The sequence below is a fragment of the Hemiscyllium ocellatum genome, chromosome 32, assembly GCF_020745735.1.
Source record: "Hemiscyllium ocellatum isolate sHemOce1 chromosome 32, sHemOce1.pat.X.cur, whole genome shotgun sequence".
Classification (NCBI taxonomy): Eukaryota; Metazoa; Chordata; class Chondrichthyes; order Orectolobiformes; family Hemiscylliidae; genus Hemiscyllium; species Hemiscyllium ocellatum.
Genome location: NC_083432.1, coordinates 11,829,563 through 11,846,254, shown reverse-complemented (window position 1 = coordinate 11,846,254; position 16,692 = coordinate 11,829,563). Strand labels below are relative to the sequence as shown.

Below are 16,692 nucleotides of genomic sequence, written 5' to 3'. Positions count from 1 at the left end.
ACGCCATTTTTACCATTTCTCAGTTTCCCTTTCTCTCTCATTAGAATACAAGCAGACCTAAAATACATTGGGATGGAATTACTGCTTTGGCTGCTGTCAGCACCCTTGGTGTAAGTTGTGCCCAAAATTCAGTTAGTTTTGGAAATAATTTTTTTTCTGTTTCTGCAGAAAATCATCTGCAAATCACTGAATGCAGAGTATTCTACAAACTTGTGCAGTCGGCCTAGTTTTAAAGGGCAACTTTCTCAATTTTGGTACAAACATCTTCCTTTCTCTGTTTGATAACTTGGTGCAGTTTTGTGTGTGTCCTGCTTCTGGTGCAATTTTTTTTTAGTTTCATGCAAAATGTTGCAGAAACTTGGTTGTAATTGAATGTGATTTGCTCTTAATTTTCCAAAAAAAATCATTTGTGCTGTTTTGGCTGATTAAAGGCGAAAAGAAATGGAAACCCAATGAAATGCAGGCTACTATCAGAAAGGACTTTTATACATCAAAGTTCAGAGACAAAGTTGTTTGACTATGTGTGGCATCACAGCTTATCCTATATTGCTCTTGGCTCAAATGTCCGCACAAATGTTTTTTAGGAAATACCATTAAATATTTATAAAAATAAGGTATTTTCTGTTCTTCATCCCAACAGGTGAAATTACCCATGTCCAGCTGAGACCATGGATGTATATCTGAACCTTCTGAATCCAGTTAAAAATCACACAACACCAGGTTATAGTCCAACAGGTTTAATTGGAAGCTCGAGCTTTCAGAGCGCTGCTCCTTCATCAGGTGGCAGGAAGGAGCAGTGGTCCGAAAGCTAGTGCTTCCAGTTAAATCTGTTGGAGTATAACCTGATGTTGTGTGATTTTTAATTTTGTACACCGGCATCTCCAATTGTGAATCCATAAACTAGCCTGTGAAGTACTTTCAATTGAATCACCTCCTCCAAATTCAGAATGCAGTTATTATATTTAGGGAGGTGATAACAAAGTGGTATTGTTGTTGGACGAGCAATCCAGAGACTGGGTAGAGTCAGGTTCAAACCCCAGCATTGCAGATGGTGGATTTTCAATTAAATTGGAAAAATAATCTGGACTTAAAAAGCTAATGGTGATTATAAAATCATTGTCGATTCTTGTAAAAATCCATCTGGTTTACTGAAGCCCTCAGCTGATCTGGCCTATGTGTGACTCCAAACCCAGTAGTTATTTTTTGACTGCCCTCTGACCTTATCAAGCCAGTCAGTTGTATCAAACGCCTCAAGAATAAAATGATGTCAATGGATCGTCTGAGATCCACCTAGGCACCAGAAACAACAACAGCAAACACAACCCTGTCAACCCTGCAAAGTCCTCCTTACTAACATTGAGACTAGCCCCAAAATTGGGAGAGCTGTCTCAGACTAGTCACACAACAGTCCGACATTCTCTGTAAAATATAATTCCATGAGTATGACTATGTCCCAAATGCCACGATCATTATTCCTGGATAGGTCCTGTCTCAACAGCAGGACAGACCAGGCAGAGTTGACAGCACATGGTTTACAGTCCTCATGCATGAGTCACAAAAAACTAGCATGTAGGAACAGCAGATAATAAAGAAAGCAAATGGAATGTTGGGCTTTTATAGTTAAAGGAATAGAATATTTAGGTAAGGAAGTATTGATGCAACTATACAAGCAATGGTGAGACCGCACATGGAGTATTATGCATAGTTTTGGTCCCCATATTTGAGGAAAGACGTAATGGCATTGGAGGCAGTTCAGAGAATATTCACTAGATTGATGCCAGAGATGAGGGGCTTGTTGAATGAAGAAAGATTGACCAGTTTGGGCCTGTACTCTCTGAAATTTAGAAGAGTGAGGGAAGATCAAATTGAGATATTCAAGATGATAAAAGATGTGGATAAAATAGATGTGGAGCAGATGGTTCCTCTTGTGGGGCATTCTAGGACAAGGGGTCATAGTTTTAGGATAAGGGGTAGCCAATTTAAAACAGAGTTGAGGAGAAATTAGTTCTCCCACAGGGTTGTGAATCTGTGGAATTCGCTACTGCAAAATGCAGTGGATGCTAGGTCAGTAAGTTAATTTAAGGAGAAGTTAGATAGATTTTTAATTGGTCAGCACAGTGGTTAGCACTGCTGCCTCACAGCTCCAGAGACCTGGGTTCAATTCCCAACTTTATGTAGAGTTTGCACATTCTCCCCGTGTCTGCATGGGTTTCCTCTGGATGTTCCGGTTTCCTCCCACAGTCCAAAAATGTGCAGGTTAGGTGAATTGGCTATGCTAAATTGCCCATAGTGTTAGGTGAAGGGGTAAATGTAGGGGAATGGGTATGGGTGGGTTGCTCTTCGGAGGGTCGGTGTGGACTTGTTGGACCGAAGGGCCTGTTTCCACACTGTAAGTAATCTAATCTAATAAGATCATAATCACAGAATTTATAGTCAAAGGAGTCCAGTGTCATCGCGATGTGACACATTAAACAATTTTAGATTAAATCTTTCATCTTTTAGAATTGGATATGCTGGTTTCTGTTCTTTGATATGTAAATTCCAGAACTTCTTTAAATTTCATTCTCAAGATAAAGATCACACAACACCAGGTTATAGTCCAACAGGTTTAATTGGAAGCACACTAGCTTTCGGAGCGTCGCTTCTTCATCAGGTGATTGTGGAGGGCTCGATCGTAACACAGAATTTATGTCAAAAATTTGCAGTGTGATGTAACTGAAATTATACATTTCAGTTACATCACACTGCAATTTTTTGCTATAAATTCTGTGTTACGATCGAGCCCTCCACAATCACCTGATGAAGGAGCGACGCTCCGAAAGCTAGCGTGCTTCCGATTAAACCTGTTGGACTATAAACTGGTGTTGTGTGATTTTTAACTTTGTACATCCCAGTCCAACACCAGCATCTCTAAATCATTCTCAAGATAGCTCAGCTTTTCTAACAATAAGTGTGAGGTCTGTCTGTGTCCCTATGTTGAGTCAGACTGACAATCCCTCTGCATAGTTTTACAGAATTTTACGTTGGATTCGAGCAGTCTTCGAGCAAAATAAAATGTAATTCTGCAAAAACAAATTCATCCCATAACTTGTATATGTGCGAGTATAGGAGCGACAGAGTGAGTGTGCATGTGGGTATGAGTGTGTGTAAGATTGGTTGTGTGTGAGAGTGATGGGTTGTGTGTTTGTGAGAGGGTGTTTGTGTGGATGAGACTGCAGGTGGTGTATGTCTGTGCATATGTGAGAGAGCTGGTGTATGAGAGAGAATCTGCTTGTGTGTGTGTGTGAGAGAGAGAGAGAGAGAGTATTGTACAGTGGGGTCACCTATAGTTGAGGCCATTCCCATGGGTACCAAACTTTGCTATCAGCTTCTGCTCAGTCATTCTGTGTTTTTGCTAGTCCCATAGTCCGCCATAGAGGATGGTCCCCCGAAGTCTGAAGCCAAATGTCTTGGACCGCTGAAGTGTTTCCCGACTGGGAGGGAATACTCCTGCCTCGTGGTTGTTGCGCGGTGTCCATTATTCCGTTGTCATAGCATCTGCTCGGTAGCCTCAAGGCATCCTTGCCTGCAACATATGAAATAGACCACATTGGCCGAGTCACATGAGTACTCACTGCGTACATGGGAGGTGTCGCCACATGTAACAGTGTTATCCGTGTCAAAATTCTGACATGTCTTGCAGCAGCTGCTGTGACAGGGTTGTACAGTGCTGTCCTGAAGATTGGGCTTGGTGAGGTGCTCATCCTCATCAATAATATGTTGAAGGCTGTGAAGAACATGGCATAGTCATTCGGCTCCCGGGAAGTTCTGGACAACAAAGGGTACCCTGTCTGTTGCAGCCCATGTCTGTCTCCTGAGGAGGTCATTATGGTTTCTCACTATGGCATGCTGGAACTGGCAGTTGGTGAGTTGAGCATCCAACCCAACCTGTTCTAATGAGGGCATCCTTAAGCACTTTCAAGTGTCTGTTACATTCCTCCTCATCCAAACAGATCCTGTATATGCGGAGGACTTGTCCATAGGGGATGGTTTTGATATGTTTTGGGTGGAAGCTAGAGAAGCGTAGCATCATGAGGTTATCCGTGGCTTTGCGATACAGTGAGGTGCCTATCTTTGATGGAAATGCATGTGTCCAAGAATGAAACAGATACTAAAGAGTAGAGCAAGGTAAGTCTGATGGTGGGATGATACTCATTGATATCACTGAATAGCTGTTTCAGTGACTCCCCATTATGAGTCCAGAGAAAGAAAATGTCGCCAGTATATCTGATGTGTAGTGTTAATTGGAAGTCCTGTGCAGAAAAGAAGTCTTGTTCGAACTAGTGCATGAAAATGTTGCCATCTTGGGGTACAAATTTGGTCCCCACAGCCATTCTGTGTGTCTGGATGAAGAACTGGTTGTCAAAGGTGAAAACGTTATGGTTGAGGATGAAACAGATGAGTTCTAGTATGGTGCTCGAAGATTCACAGTTGTTCTCATTGAGTACTGAAACTGTTGCACTGATGCCATCATCACTGATGCTACTGGTGTAGAGTGCTGACACGTCCATTATGATGAGGAATGATCCTGGTTGGAAAAGATGGAAGATTTACTGTAAAATTATTTAATGTATCACATCTCCAGTCTGCAATCATGGTCTTATTCTCCACAACCACCTGATGAAGGAGCGGTGCTCCAAAAGCTAGTGCTTCCAAATAAAGCTGTTGGATTATAACCTGGTGTTGTGTGATTTTTAACTTTGTCCACCCCAGTCCAACACCGGTACCTCCAAGTCATGAATGAATAACGTTAGTCCAACAAAGGTTTACTAAATAGAACCTGGAATGAGAGGTGTGCCTTCATAAGGCTGAGTAAATTGGGCTGGTATTAGATTAGATTAGATTACTTACAATGTGGAAACGGGCCCTTCGGCCCAACAAATCCACACCGACCCGCCGAAGTGCGACCAACCCAGACCCATTCCCCTACATTTTACCCCTTCCCCTAACAGGACGGGCAATTTAGCATGGCCAATTCACCTAACCTGCACATTTTTGGACTGTCGGAGGAAACCGGAGCACCCGGAGGAAACCGGAGCACCCGGAGGAAACCGGGGCCCCTGGTGCTGTGAGGCAGCAGTGCTAACCACTGTGCCACCATATTCTCTGAGCTTTTAAATGAGAGATAATTTCGTTGAAATATACAAGATTATGAAGAGCCTTGATAGGTTAAGGTGCTGAGATTATTTCTCCTGGGAATCTAAAATATTGTAGCATAATCTCAGAATAAAGGACCATTTAGGGGTAAGATGAGGATAAATTACTCAAAAAGAATTATGAATGTATTGATTTTAATACCCTCGAAGTTTGGTAACAAGAGCTTCAGAAATAAGAACAGCAGTTGACCATACTTAGTGAATGTGAAGTACAGTAATGCATTTATCATGAGAGGTTCAGAATTAATGTGGTGTTAGGGGATTCTATCTGATGCAATCCATCGGTATAGTTACCATGTGATGTGTTTAATCTGATCACCATACAGTGTGGTTAGTGCTGTTACAGTGTATTGCAGTTAATCTGATTACCATGATGTAGTTAATTTAGTTACCTCACAGTGCAATTAGTGCATTTATCATGTAATGTGGTTACCTTATGTAGTTGATGCGATTGTTGTGCAGTTTAGTTGTCATGAGGGATTAAGAGTTACTATAGTTGTGGAGTATACCATTTGAAGTACTCTCTCAATGGAAATACCATGCAATGTATTTATACATGGTTGCTGTGCAGTTATGGTATCATGTAGTTAATAAAGTTACCATACAATATTGTTTGTGTGGTTATCATTGGTGATGTTAGTGTAGTTACCATGCAGTTGGTATAATCAGCTCTTCATTCTGTCATTTTTCTTAGGTGGTTCACTTGTCTGGCCTGATAAGACTGTCTTGAACTATTCAAACTGGGCTCGTGGAACTGAGAACATGAGTTTAATGAGTCCAAACACTTGCTATTGGATCAAGAGCAACACTGGCATCTGGGGAATTGGTCCCTGTACTAGTTTCACACTAGGTATCGTCTGCAAAATGCCAAGAGGTAAGATATAAAAGGGGAGATTTCATGATATGACCAAAAAAATGACATTAATCCAATGATGGATGGATAGGGACTTAAGGCTGTGCAAGTGGCTGGTAGTATAATTTAGACAAAACAGCCTTAAGGGAATCTCTCTCCTCCCACCTGAAGGTAACAACTCCTAATACAGGATTGTACAAAGATGACCATTTAGCTCCGACTATGTATAATTTCCCAGCTGAGATTTTCCCTTCTTTTCCTCATCCAAAACCACATTGATGAACTTTCCAGCAAAGATCAGTGAATTAAAGGTGAGGAACAGAATCCTTTGCTGAATCCTTTTGCCCCTCACGAATAGCTCTCAGATGCTTAGTCTGATCATTGTCATGACTTCCAAATAAGTCAACACAATTTTGACTTTTGTGAATAGTAAACAGTGGCCCATTAGCTTCAATCTGGAGTGATATAAGGTGGGCCAGCAAGTCACAATCATCCATTGTACACTGTTACCATCTTAAATAGGAGGCCTCTTGTTAATTCTTCTGATGCTAACTAAACTAATGCATTTTTCTTTCCAAATTTACTCTGTCAGTTCAAGAGAACAGCCTTCTTGGTACCGGTAAGTAAATCCCATCCTATTTCTCTGTTGCCCATTTCCAGTTGCACACAGTGACCTGATTTTGAGAACATTTTTTAATGTTCTGGCTTTGTGCTTGTATTTGCAGTTGGCTCACAAGGGCACACTTTGGACATCATTTTGTATGTACTGGGCGCATTGGTGTTGGTGGTGGTGCTGGTGGTGGTGGTGGTGCTGCTGTACCGACGACGAACAGCCTGGACCTCACGCCATGGGGCTTTTGAGAGCGCGCGATACAGCAGGACGTCCTCAACACCCAGCGAATCCATGGAGAAAAACATCCTGGTGTCTGACATGGAAATGAATGAACAGCAAGAATAACCTTGGCACCTGCTCCTCTGTCTCTCTTCATCCTCGAGCAGTGTGCTTAGCACAGACTGGTGTTCAGAACATCATGCAGATCAACATGGGGTCCCACCACAGTCTCATTGCGACACAGTTGGCACTGCTTAATGGGGTAATGCCTACAGGATATATTTCTCAGGCATCCAGTTACATATTATATATAAAACTTATATATATTTGCATCATACTGGTGGATTTTGCTTCCTAGAGATGATCTGATAAATGGGGCAATTTGTATCCACTAGGGCACCCCAGTAAACAGGTTTCAACTGTGTTATTGACCTTGACAACAAAACATTTCTATGTAAAAGGCACAGTTCAATGACCAAACTCATCATGCATTCATTCTGCTTGATGAGCCTCCTGTCAGTTTTAGCATGGTTCAAATGTTGGTACAGTGTTTTCTGCAGTCTTAAGCACTGCTTCTCAGACCCACAAGTCCACAGCCAGGAGGAGGATACATGTAGTATTTAAATTGAGTAAGCATATTCTGGATTGCTGATGACATTCTTTAGGAAAGTCTTAGGAAAGTGTTCCTCTTAGCAGCTGTTGATGTCCTAGTGGCTGTGTACTCACAGCGGAACTTGGAAAACTGTCAACAAGGAGTAGCATAGAAATTAGTCAGAGATTGGTGATGGTGGTTCAAAGTGTAGAACTGGGTGTATGCCCAGTTAACACTTCATGGGCTATACCTCCTCTGACTCACTACTTTTTATGTACGAGTTCACTTTTAAGATATATAAAGGATTATGGAAGAGTAGGTTCAGGTATGCTTAGGTGAGAGGAGCCCAGAACACGGGACATATCAACAAAATTTAGCAGTAAGCCATTCATGGGTGATGTCAGAAATCACTTCTTTATACAGAAAGCAGTGGAAGTCTGGAACCCTCTTCCCTCAAAAAACTTAATTGAAAATGTGAAAACTAAGATTGATTGGACTTCTGTTCAGGAGAGGCATTATGAGTTACAGAACAAAGGTGAATAAGTTGCATTAAAAGATAAATCAACCATTAACTCAACAGAATTGAAGGACAGTTGGTCTCCCCCTGTTCCTATGTTACAGAACCATAAGCCACTTATCAGAGTTGAAAGGCATGTTTTCCAAGATGATTGAATAGTTGAGAATGAACGTGTCACTATATGTAGGGGAAGACAATAAGCCAGTATAGATTTGATAAACAAGTAGTTCTTCTATAATGCAATGGTTGTGTTCTAGTGCAACCCTGCATTATAGAAAAATTATGCTTTAGAAACAGTGCTTAAAGTGTTGGCGATGTAATTGTATTACAGTCAATGTACATTTTAAACGTTCATGCCTTAGAAACAATGTCGACAATTTGTTACAGCAAATTTGCATTAATGAAACACCTTCAGCTCATTGTGGAAACGTCTTAGATTGCAGACCACAACAACCTGTTTACAGGACAATTGAAGGAGATTAACTGAGAGAATGCACCTTAAGTGCTGATGTTTAACTGTGATCAGTGAAAGATTTGTGCCCATGTCAGGTTAGATCATTAGATGATTTGCTCTCTGCTAAATAACAGTGCATTTCTTCCACTTGTAACAGTGTCTGAACAAATCAGCATACTCATCAAAGGAAAAATCCCACACTTTTACTGTCTGAGGAACTGAGTTTGGGATGGGAACCTTTTACAAGGCCTGATTTCATGAGCTGAAGATCCCAATCACAGTTCATAGGGATGTACGTTCATTTCCGACAAAGTGGGCTTGTCATGTGGGTGATGAGGTGATGCATCTAAATTCCAAGGAAGGTGCTAACCTGGCAGGCAGGGCCATACTGGAGCACAGGTTTGTAATGTGAAGCCTGTATTCCTGATCTGGTGTGTGAATATATAATGTGGAGAAGCACATTCACGCTGGTTACCAATATAGCATTTATTTTAAAGGGGTTAAGATCTTTAGTATCTTACGAAATGATTGGATGAAGCCTCATGATGTGACATTCAGTAAAGCTGAATGATATTTCTTTTATTATTTCTGAAACTAAAGAAATAGCTTTTTTTGGATACTTTAGGGTTTTAGGTTCCATTTCATTATATTGTGGACTTTCAGTCCCTGATGTACTGGGTGTGACTATACTACATGGTGCTGACCAGAAGGTTAGGATGCATGTTGGCAGTTGTGTTCATGGGAGGGTGGCTACGTACCTTGTATTAGATCAGCATCAATCCAGGGCTTTTGAGCTCCTTTCAGTGGGCTGTCTTTTATGCATGACAAGGCCATGAGGCTGATGTTCAAGGGAAGTAAGGTGGGATGTTTCTATGGGTAATCTTGTGTTAAGGGGTTAGATTGCATATGCATTGAAAGTAGTCATGAAGAATGATATTGTTAAAGGTAAGATTTCAGGGTCTGTGAAGCAGAAAGGGTGAGGGCAGTTAAAACAAGGTTTGAGAGAAATATGGAGACATGTTTGTGATAGGATGTCACAATTGGCTAATACTGAGAGCTGTGAAAACACCAGCCAATCAAACAGTGAGTTCTACAAATCATAGTGAAGCATGTTATTACATCGTGAGAGCCAATCATCTTTCATTGGAGGGGAATAAATCTGAAAAAAATGAAACAAGTGTCCCAACATTAAGATCATCCTTTTGATTGTTGGAGATAAATCTTTCTCTTCTTGAAAGCTGAAGAGATTGCAACACTGGGGACCAATATTTTTTCTACTTACACCAGTACCAGGAATTCTGTAGGGCACTTTATTAAAATAGTTTGTGCATGAAGCTACAAAGAGTCTTGATGACAATCAAATGATGTAAAGTGGGAGGGTGGGGAGGGGATTAGAGGACAGGTAATGGAGTTGGTCTGTGCTAGTAGCCTGAACTGGGCTCACAGCAAACCAGCAGCCAGTGTTACACCATGCCCATTGAAAATCAATGGAAAGGGAAGTCAGGAGGGAGGTGATGGGGGTTTCTGGTTTGCTGTGATATTGCCTGATTCACAGTTAGTCAAAGTCCAATTTTATCTATTCAAGAGGTCCTACTATTCTTAGAATAACATCTGCCAGTTGTTTGTTTCCAGGGGTGGGAGTGACGAAATGAGCAGGGGAGTCTTCCCCCGTCCCCCGCCCCTCCATATGGAACACTATTTCAAGCTTTCAAACCATTGTGATTGAGCTGCAAAAACGGATTTTCTGTCCATTTCTATTGCCAAGTATAACAAAGACAGAGAAGTTTGCCAAACAGGATTCTCAGAATAAAGTGTTTTTTTAATTTTATGCTGTGAAGAGTTTTTATTTTGCCATCAAATCCCTCATCAGTAATCTCAAAGAGACAAAGGTATAAGGTATAGGGTAGCCAGCCACAGTTCTGGGAAGTGGTTCCAATAGGGGTAGTCAAAAACACAGGGTAGATATTCATACAACCCACTCGACTTTATCGCTGTTTCTTTCAGTCACAAAGTTGTTATCCAAACCATTGTGACCACTACCTTCACTGGGTCACTGGGGGTGGGTAGTGAATGCCTAGCTCACCACATCTTTGAGAATGAAACCTGATCTGTGCAAAATGCAAGAATTTCAGGGATCCCATCTCCAACTTTTCAGAAATGTATGGCTTCTTCATTTATCTCTCATACCAATGGCAAATTGAATGCATTGTTTAGCTGGCTTGGCCTTGCTCTAAATGATAATTAGTACTGAGTGGGTTCAGCTCTGATAGCTGCCTGACCTTGAGTCATTTCAGTCACATTTGTTGTCCAAGAGCTTCTGGACCTTTGGGAAATCTTGAGATGAAGGTTGGGGCAGCATGGTGGCTCAGTGGTTAGCAGTGCTGCCTCACAGTGCCAGGGACCCGGGTTCAATTCCTGCCTCGGGTGACTGTCTGTGTGGAGTTTGCATATTCTCCTATGTTTGCGTGGGTTTCCTCCGGGTGCTCCGGTTTCCTCCCACAATCCAAAAATGTGCAGGTCAGATGAATTGGCCAGGCTAAATTGCCTGTAGTGATAGGTGCATTATTCAGGGGTAAATATAGGGGAATGGGCCTGGGTGGGTTACTCTTCAAAGGGGTGGTGTGGACTTGTTGGGCCAAAGGGCATGCTTCCATACTGTAGGAAATCTAATCTGATGCCATGGAGCAATGCATTACTGAGTATAAATACTACAGTGCGAGTGAAATTAGCACACTCCGGAAGTCTACACCAGACTAGACCACTACTCTACACTTTAACACTTGGACACAAAACAACAAGATAGAATATTCCTTAACTAATGTACCTAAAAGTCAGAGGCCGGTATATCTGTGATTACCATATTTAGCTTTAATGTTTAATAAACAGTGTAACTTTGAAATCAAAGTTTGAAGACATTTCTTGACTTTACCTTCTTGATCAATCTGCAAAGAAACAAAACTCACAGTGTGGCATCAACCTACATAATAATAAATATTGAGTTGTCTCAACCACTGCTCCAAAGAAGTGAATACTATTTATTCTAGAAATAGAATCAACCCTTTTGTTGGTTAATATGTTTAATAATGACATGCTCACAGAGGACTAATGTGTGAAAATTGGCTGATTATGGCAAACACATAATAAATATTAAAATGAAAATATTAAGAATAGTCTAACAAGAAATTGCTTGCACTTACTTAATGATCTGTTTGCTGAGAGACCCAGCACTCCAGGATGAAACCTGAGGCCCAAATGAGAAAGATGGAGGAAAAGCCAGTGACAATTTGTGAGGTGATACCCTTTTACATCGTCCCTCCCCAACTCACTGTAAATTGTATCCATTAGATGCTGTGTCTGGAATACAGTATCCTTTAATAACAATTGATTAACTTCATCTGAAACAATGAAGGGCAAAGCACGAGCTGGGAAACTGGCTTTGATTTACAAGAACCTGCACTTTTCCAAAGAACTGCAAACAAACCCCACCTTGGCTCCATTTTTGACCTTCTTCAATCAACCTTCATCAGTAATATTAACTTGATCAGATTTCAATTTCTGACATATCAAGATTTTCCTTCTCTAATTAATAGTAAATAGGTTAAGAAGATTTTTGTAATAGCACCATCAGATAGATGTGAACTGGATAACTGGAAGAAACTTGAGCCATTCACAATCAAAAATGGCCTGCAAAATATTATTCCAGTCCTCTGCTAAGGTCTGATGTATGAGTTTACTGAGAGAATAAGTGGTTATTATAAAAGTATAAATATCTTTATAAAAGAGCAGAGTTTCAGCTGTAATACAAAAATGTTGTGTTTTATCCCTTTTCATTTTTTTAATTTGTTGACAATTGGCATGATCAGAATCGCTAGCATCCTAATTGAGACCTATGAAAGCCTATTCACAAAGCACTGCTAACAAAATAAACACTCTCACAGGCCTCATTGACTGGGTTCTTCTTGGGTAGTGTAATTTCCACAAATTGCTAAGAGAGACTATAGATTGTTTTAAAAGCTATACTTTTTTTGTGTAAAATCAACTGGGCTAGACCAAAACACCAATCGTGTGATGAAAATGGACCACAATTTCTGGAAGGATTTGAATCAGCAATTAGCAGGACAGAACTCTAAAATCATCCTTCCAGAATGTCACACCCTTGCATCCACTCCACAAACGCAAAAGAACAAGCTGAAGAGATGTATTCCCCAGTCATTTCTGAGAAGAGGGAACCAACTGAAATTCATTATTTCTAAAGTGGTGCTGAAAGCTCATCACTTGCAAACAATCATCCTAGCTAGAGAGTGAGAAAACAATGGTTAGGTCAAAACAACCTCATTAAATTGTAACCGATTTATCCAGGAATCTCAGCACATAACCTAACCTCCTCTTTGAAATCCATGTTTAATTAATGTTGCATTGTTTTGGAACTTTTGGGAAAAAAAAGTCAAAACAATAGCATTATTACAAGGTTAAAAATCACACAACACCAGGTTATAGTCCAACAGGTTTAATTGGAAGCACACTAGCTTTCGGAGCGACGCTCCTTCATCAGATGATTGTGGAGGGCTCGATCGTAACACAGAATTTATAGCAAAAATTGGCAGTGTGATGTAACTGAAATTATACATTGAAAAGTTGATTGTCTGTTAAGCCTTTCATCTGTTAGAATACAGTGATAGTTTCACTTCTTTCATGTGTAAATCACAAAACCCTTCTTTTAAAATTTGCATTCTCGGGTTAGCTGTTAACAATGGTGATAGCTAGACAACATGTTGAAGGTGTTAGCCCCCTGTGTTCTCTGTCTATGACCTGATGTTTAGATTGATTCTAATCTAAAGAGTGAGTTAACAGAGTTTTACATAAATTCATGCAGTTTTTGAGCAAAGTGCAATGTAACTCTGCAAGTACAAGTTCACCACACAAAATATATGTGTGCATGTGGGTCTTTGTGTGTGCGTGTGTCTGTCTGTCTGTCTGGGGTGGGGGTTGTGAGTGTGAGAAAGTGTGTGTGTGTGTGTGCGTGTGTCTAGTGGGAGCAGAGTATCTTAAGTCTGTGAGGGGGTGCATGTGTGAATGTCACTTTTTTAGATTAGAATCAATCTAAACATCAGGTCATAGACAGAGAACACAGGGGGCTAACACCTTCAACATGTTGTCTGTTGTGGTTCTGTTCGCCGAGCTGGAAGTTTTTGCTGCAAACGTTTCGTTCCCTGGCTAGGGAACATCATCAGTGCTATTGGAGCCTCCTGTGAAGCGCTGCTTTGATGTTTCTTCCGGTATTTATAGTGGTTTGTTCTTGCCTCTTCCGGGTGTCAGTTTCAGCTGTAGTAGTTTGTATGTGGGGTCCAGGTCGATGTGTCTGTTGATGGATGTTCTTGCCGCTTCCGGGTGTCAGTTTCAGCTGTAGTGGTTTGTATATGGGGTCCAGGTCCATGTGTCTGTTAATGGAGTTTGTGGATGAATGCCATGCCTCTAGGAATTCCCTGGCTGTTCTCTGTCTGGCTTGTCCTATGATGGTAGTGTTTTCCCAGTCAAATTCATGTTCCTGGTTGTCTGAGTGTATGGCTACTAGGGATAGCTGGTCGTGTCGTTTTGTGGCTAGCTGATGTTCATGGATGCGGATTGTTAGCTGTCTTCCTGTTTGTCCTATATAGTGTTTTGTGCAGTGCTTGCATGGTATTTTGTAAACTACGTTAGTTTGGCTCGTGCTGGCTATTGGGTCCTTTGTTCTAGTGAGTTGTTGTCTGAGTGTGGAAGTTGGCTTGTGTGCTGTTATGAGTCGTAAGGGTTGCAGTAGTCTGGCTGTCAGTTCTGAGACGCTCCTGACGTATGGTAGTGTGGCTAGTCCTTTTGGTTGTGGCATGTCCTCGTTCCGTGGTCTATCTCTTAGGCATCTGGTGATAAAGTTGCGTGGGTATCCGTTTTTGGCGAATACCTTGTATAGGTGTTCCTCTTCCTCTTTTTGCAGTTCTGGTGTACTGCAGTGTGTTGTGGCTCTTTTGAATAGTGTCCTGATGCAGCTTCGTTTGTGTGTGTTCGGGTGGTTACTTTCATAGAAAGTAACAACTCACTAGAACAAAGGACCCAATAGCCAGCACGAGCCAAACTAACGTAGTTTACAAAATACCATGCAAGGACTGCACAAAACACTATATAGGACAAACAGGAAGACAGCTAACAATCCGCATCCATGAACATCAGCTAGCCACAAAACGACACGACTAGCTATCCCTAGTAGCCATACACTCAGACAACCAGGAACATGAATTTGACTGGGAAAACACTACCATCATAGGACAAGCCAGACAGAGAACAGCCAGGGAATTCCTAGATGCATGGCATTCATCCACAAACTCCATTAACAGACACATGGACCTGGACCCCATATACAAACCACTACAGCCGAAACTGACACCCGGAAGCGGCAAGAACATCCATCAACAGACACATCGACCTGGACCCCACATACAAACTACTACAGCTGAAACTGACACCCGGAAGAGGCAAGAACAAGCCACTATAAATACCGGAAGAAACATCAAAGCAGCGCTTCACAGGAGGCTCCAATAGCACTGATGATGTTCCCTAGCCAGGGAACGAAACGTTTGCAGCAAAAACTTCCAGCTCGGCGAACAGAACCACAACAACGGACACCCGAGCTACAAATCTTCAACCAGACTTTAAACATGTTGTCTAGCTATCACCATTGTTAACAGCTAACTTGAGAATGCAACTTAAAAAAAGGGTTTTGTGATTTACACATGAAAGAAGTGAAACTGTCACTGTATTCTAATAGATGAAAGGCTTAACAGACAATCAATTTTTCAATGTATAATTTCAGTTACGTCACACTGCAAATTTTTGCTATAAATTCTGTGTTACGATCGAGCCCTCCACAATCACCTGATGAAGGAGCGTCGCTCCGAAAGCTAGTGTGCTTCCAATTAAATCTGTTGGATTATAACCTCGTGTTGTGTGATTTTTAACTTTGTACACCCCAGTCCAACACCAGTATCTCCAAATCATCAGTATTAAAAGGGAGAGAGAGAACCTGCACAGTTACTGCCTTTACTGTTTGAATTCATGTATCGCTGGATATCGGAGTGCATCTGGGAAAATTAACAAGCAGTGAAATTCACAACTGAACTTGGAGGAACTGTTGGGCAAAGCTCACAGCATAGAATCAGATAAGTTAATCGTTTTTAAGTGTGGCCCACAGAGAATCTGCAGTAGGGTGTAGAGTGGGTTCTTTCTTGATTATATGTTTTTTGGAGATATATCTCTTGATTAAACTTAAAATGCAAGCTTTAACTATTCATTTAACCTGGGGCAGTGTTTGTATAGGAATAAGATGGTGTTATTTTCTGGGTCTATAGATTGTGAAGGAGGAAAAATGGCCTTTAATAGTGATATGTACTTCTTGTCAGATGTGGGAGTTTAAGGGTTACTGTGGATTATATCTGTCATAAAAGCCATAGGCTGCGAATCTTATCAGATCAAATGGATCGGTTGGAGAGACAGTTAGAAGCAATGAGGAATTTACAACAGCGACAGTACGTGATGGATGGCAGTAAAAGGAAGGGGGGAAAGTCTCAGATACAGTCACATAGATGAGATAACTCCAGGAAAGGTAAGAGAGGTAGGCAGCTACTACAGGAGTCTTTTGTGGATATACCCATTTCAAACAGTTCCGCTGTTTTAGAAAATGTAGGGGGTGATGGATTTTCAGGGGAACGTAGCACGAACAGCCAAGTCTCTGGTATTGGGACTGACTCTAATGCATCGAGGGGTATGTTGGGTTCCAAGAGATCAATTGTGTTAGGAGATTCTCTAGTCCGAGGTACAGACAGACATTTCTGTGGCCAGCAGCGAAAAAGCAAATGGTGTGTTGCTTCCCTGGTGCCAGGATCAAGGATGTCTCAGAGAGGGTGCAGAGAGAGAGAGAGGCCAGCAAGAAGTCATTGTCCACATTGGAACCAACGACATAGGAAGGGAAAAGGTTGAGAGTCTGAAGGGAGATTATCAGAGTTAGGCAGAAATTTAAAAAGGAGGTCCTCAAGAGTAGTAATATCTGGATTACTCCCGGTGCTACGAGCTAGTGAGAGCAGGAATAGGAGGATAGAGCAAATGAATGCATGGCTGAGGAGCTGGTGTATGGGTGAAGAATTCACATTTTTCAATCAGTGGAATCTCTTTTGGAGTAGAAGTGACTGGTACAAGAAGGACGGATGGCACCTGAATTGGAAGGG

At 41.4% G+C, this 16,692-nt stretch overlaps 1 protein-coding gene across 1 annotated transcript in view; it reads left to right on the top strand.

Moving 5' to 3' along the window:
- The window catches only part of mrc2 (mannose receptor, C type 2), a 278,995-nt gene extending 268,724 nt beyond the window's left edge, over window positions 1-10,271 (top strand). The window contains exons 28-30 of the mRNA XM_060848970.1: window positions 5,890-6,069; window positions 6,641-6,667; window positions 6,774-10,271. Coding sequence (XP_060704953.1) covers window positions 5,890-6,069; window positions 6,641-6,667; window positions 6,774-7,006 — 440 coding nt within the window. The 3' untranslated portion in view covers window positions 7,007-10,271. The remainder of the gene's footprint in view (window positions 1-5,889; window positions 6,070-6,640; window positions 6,668-6,773) is intronic.
- Window positions 10,272-16,692: the final 6,421 nt, after the last annotated feature.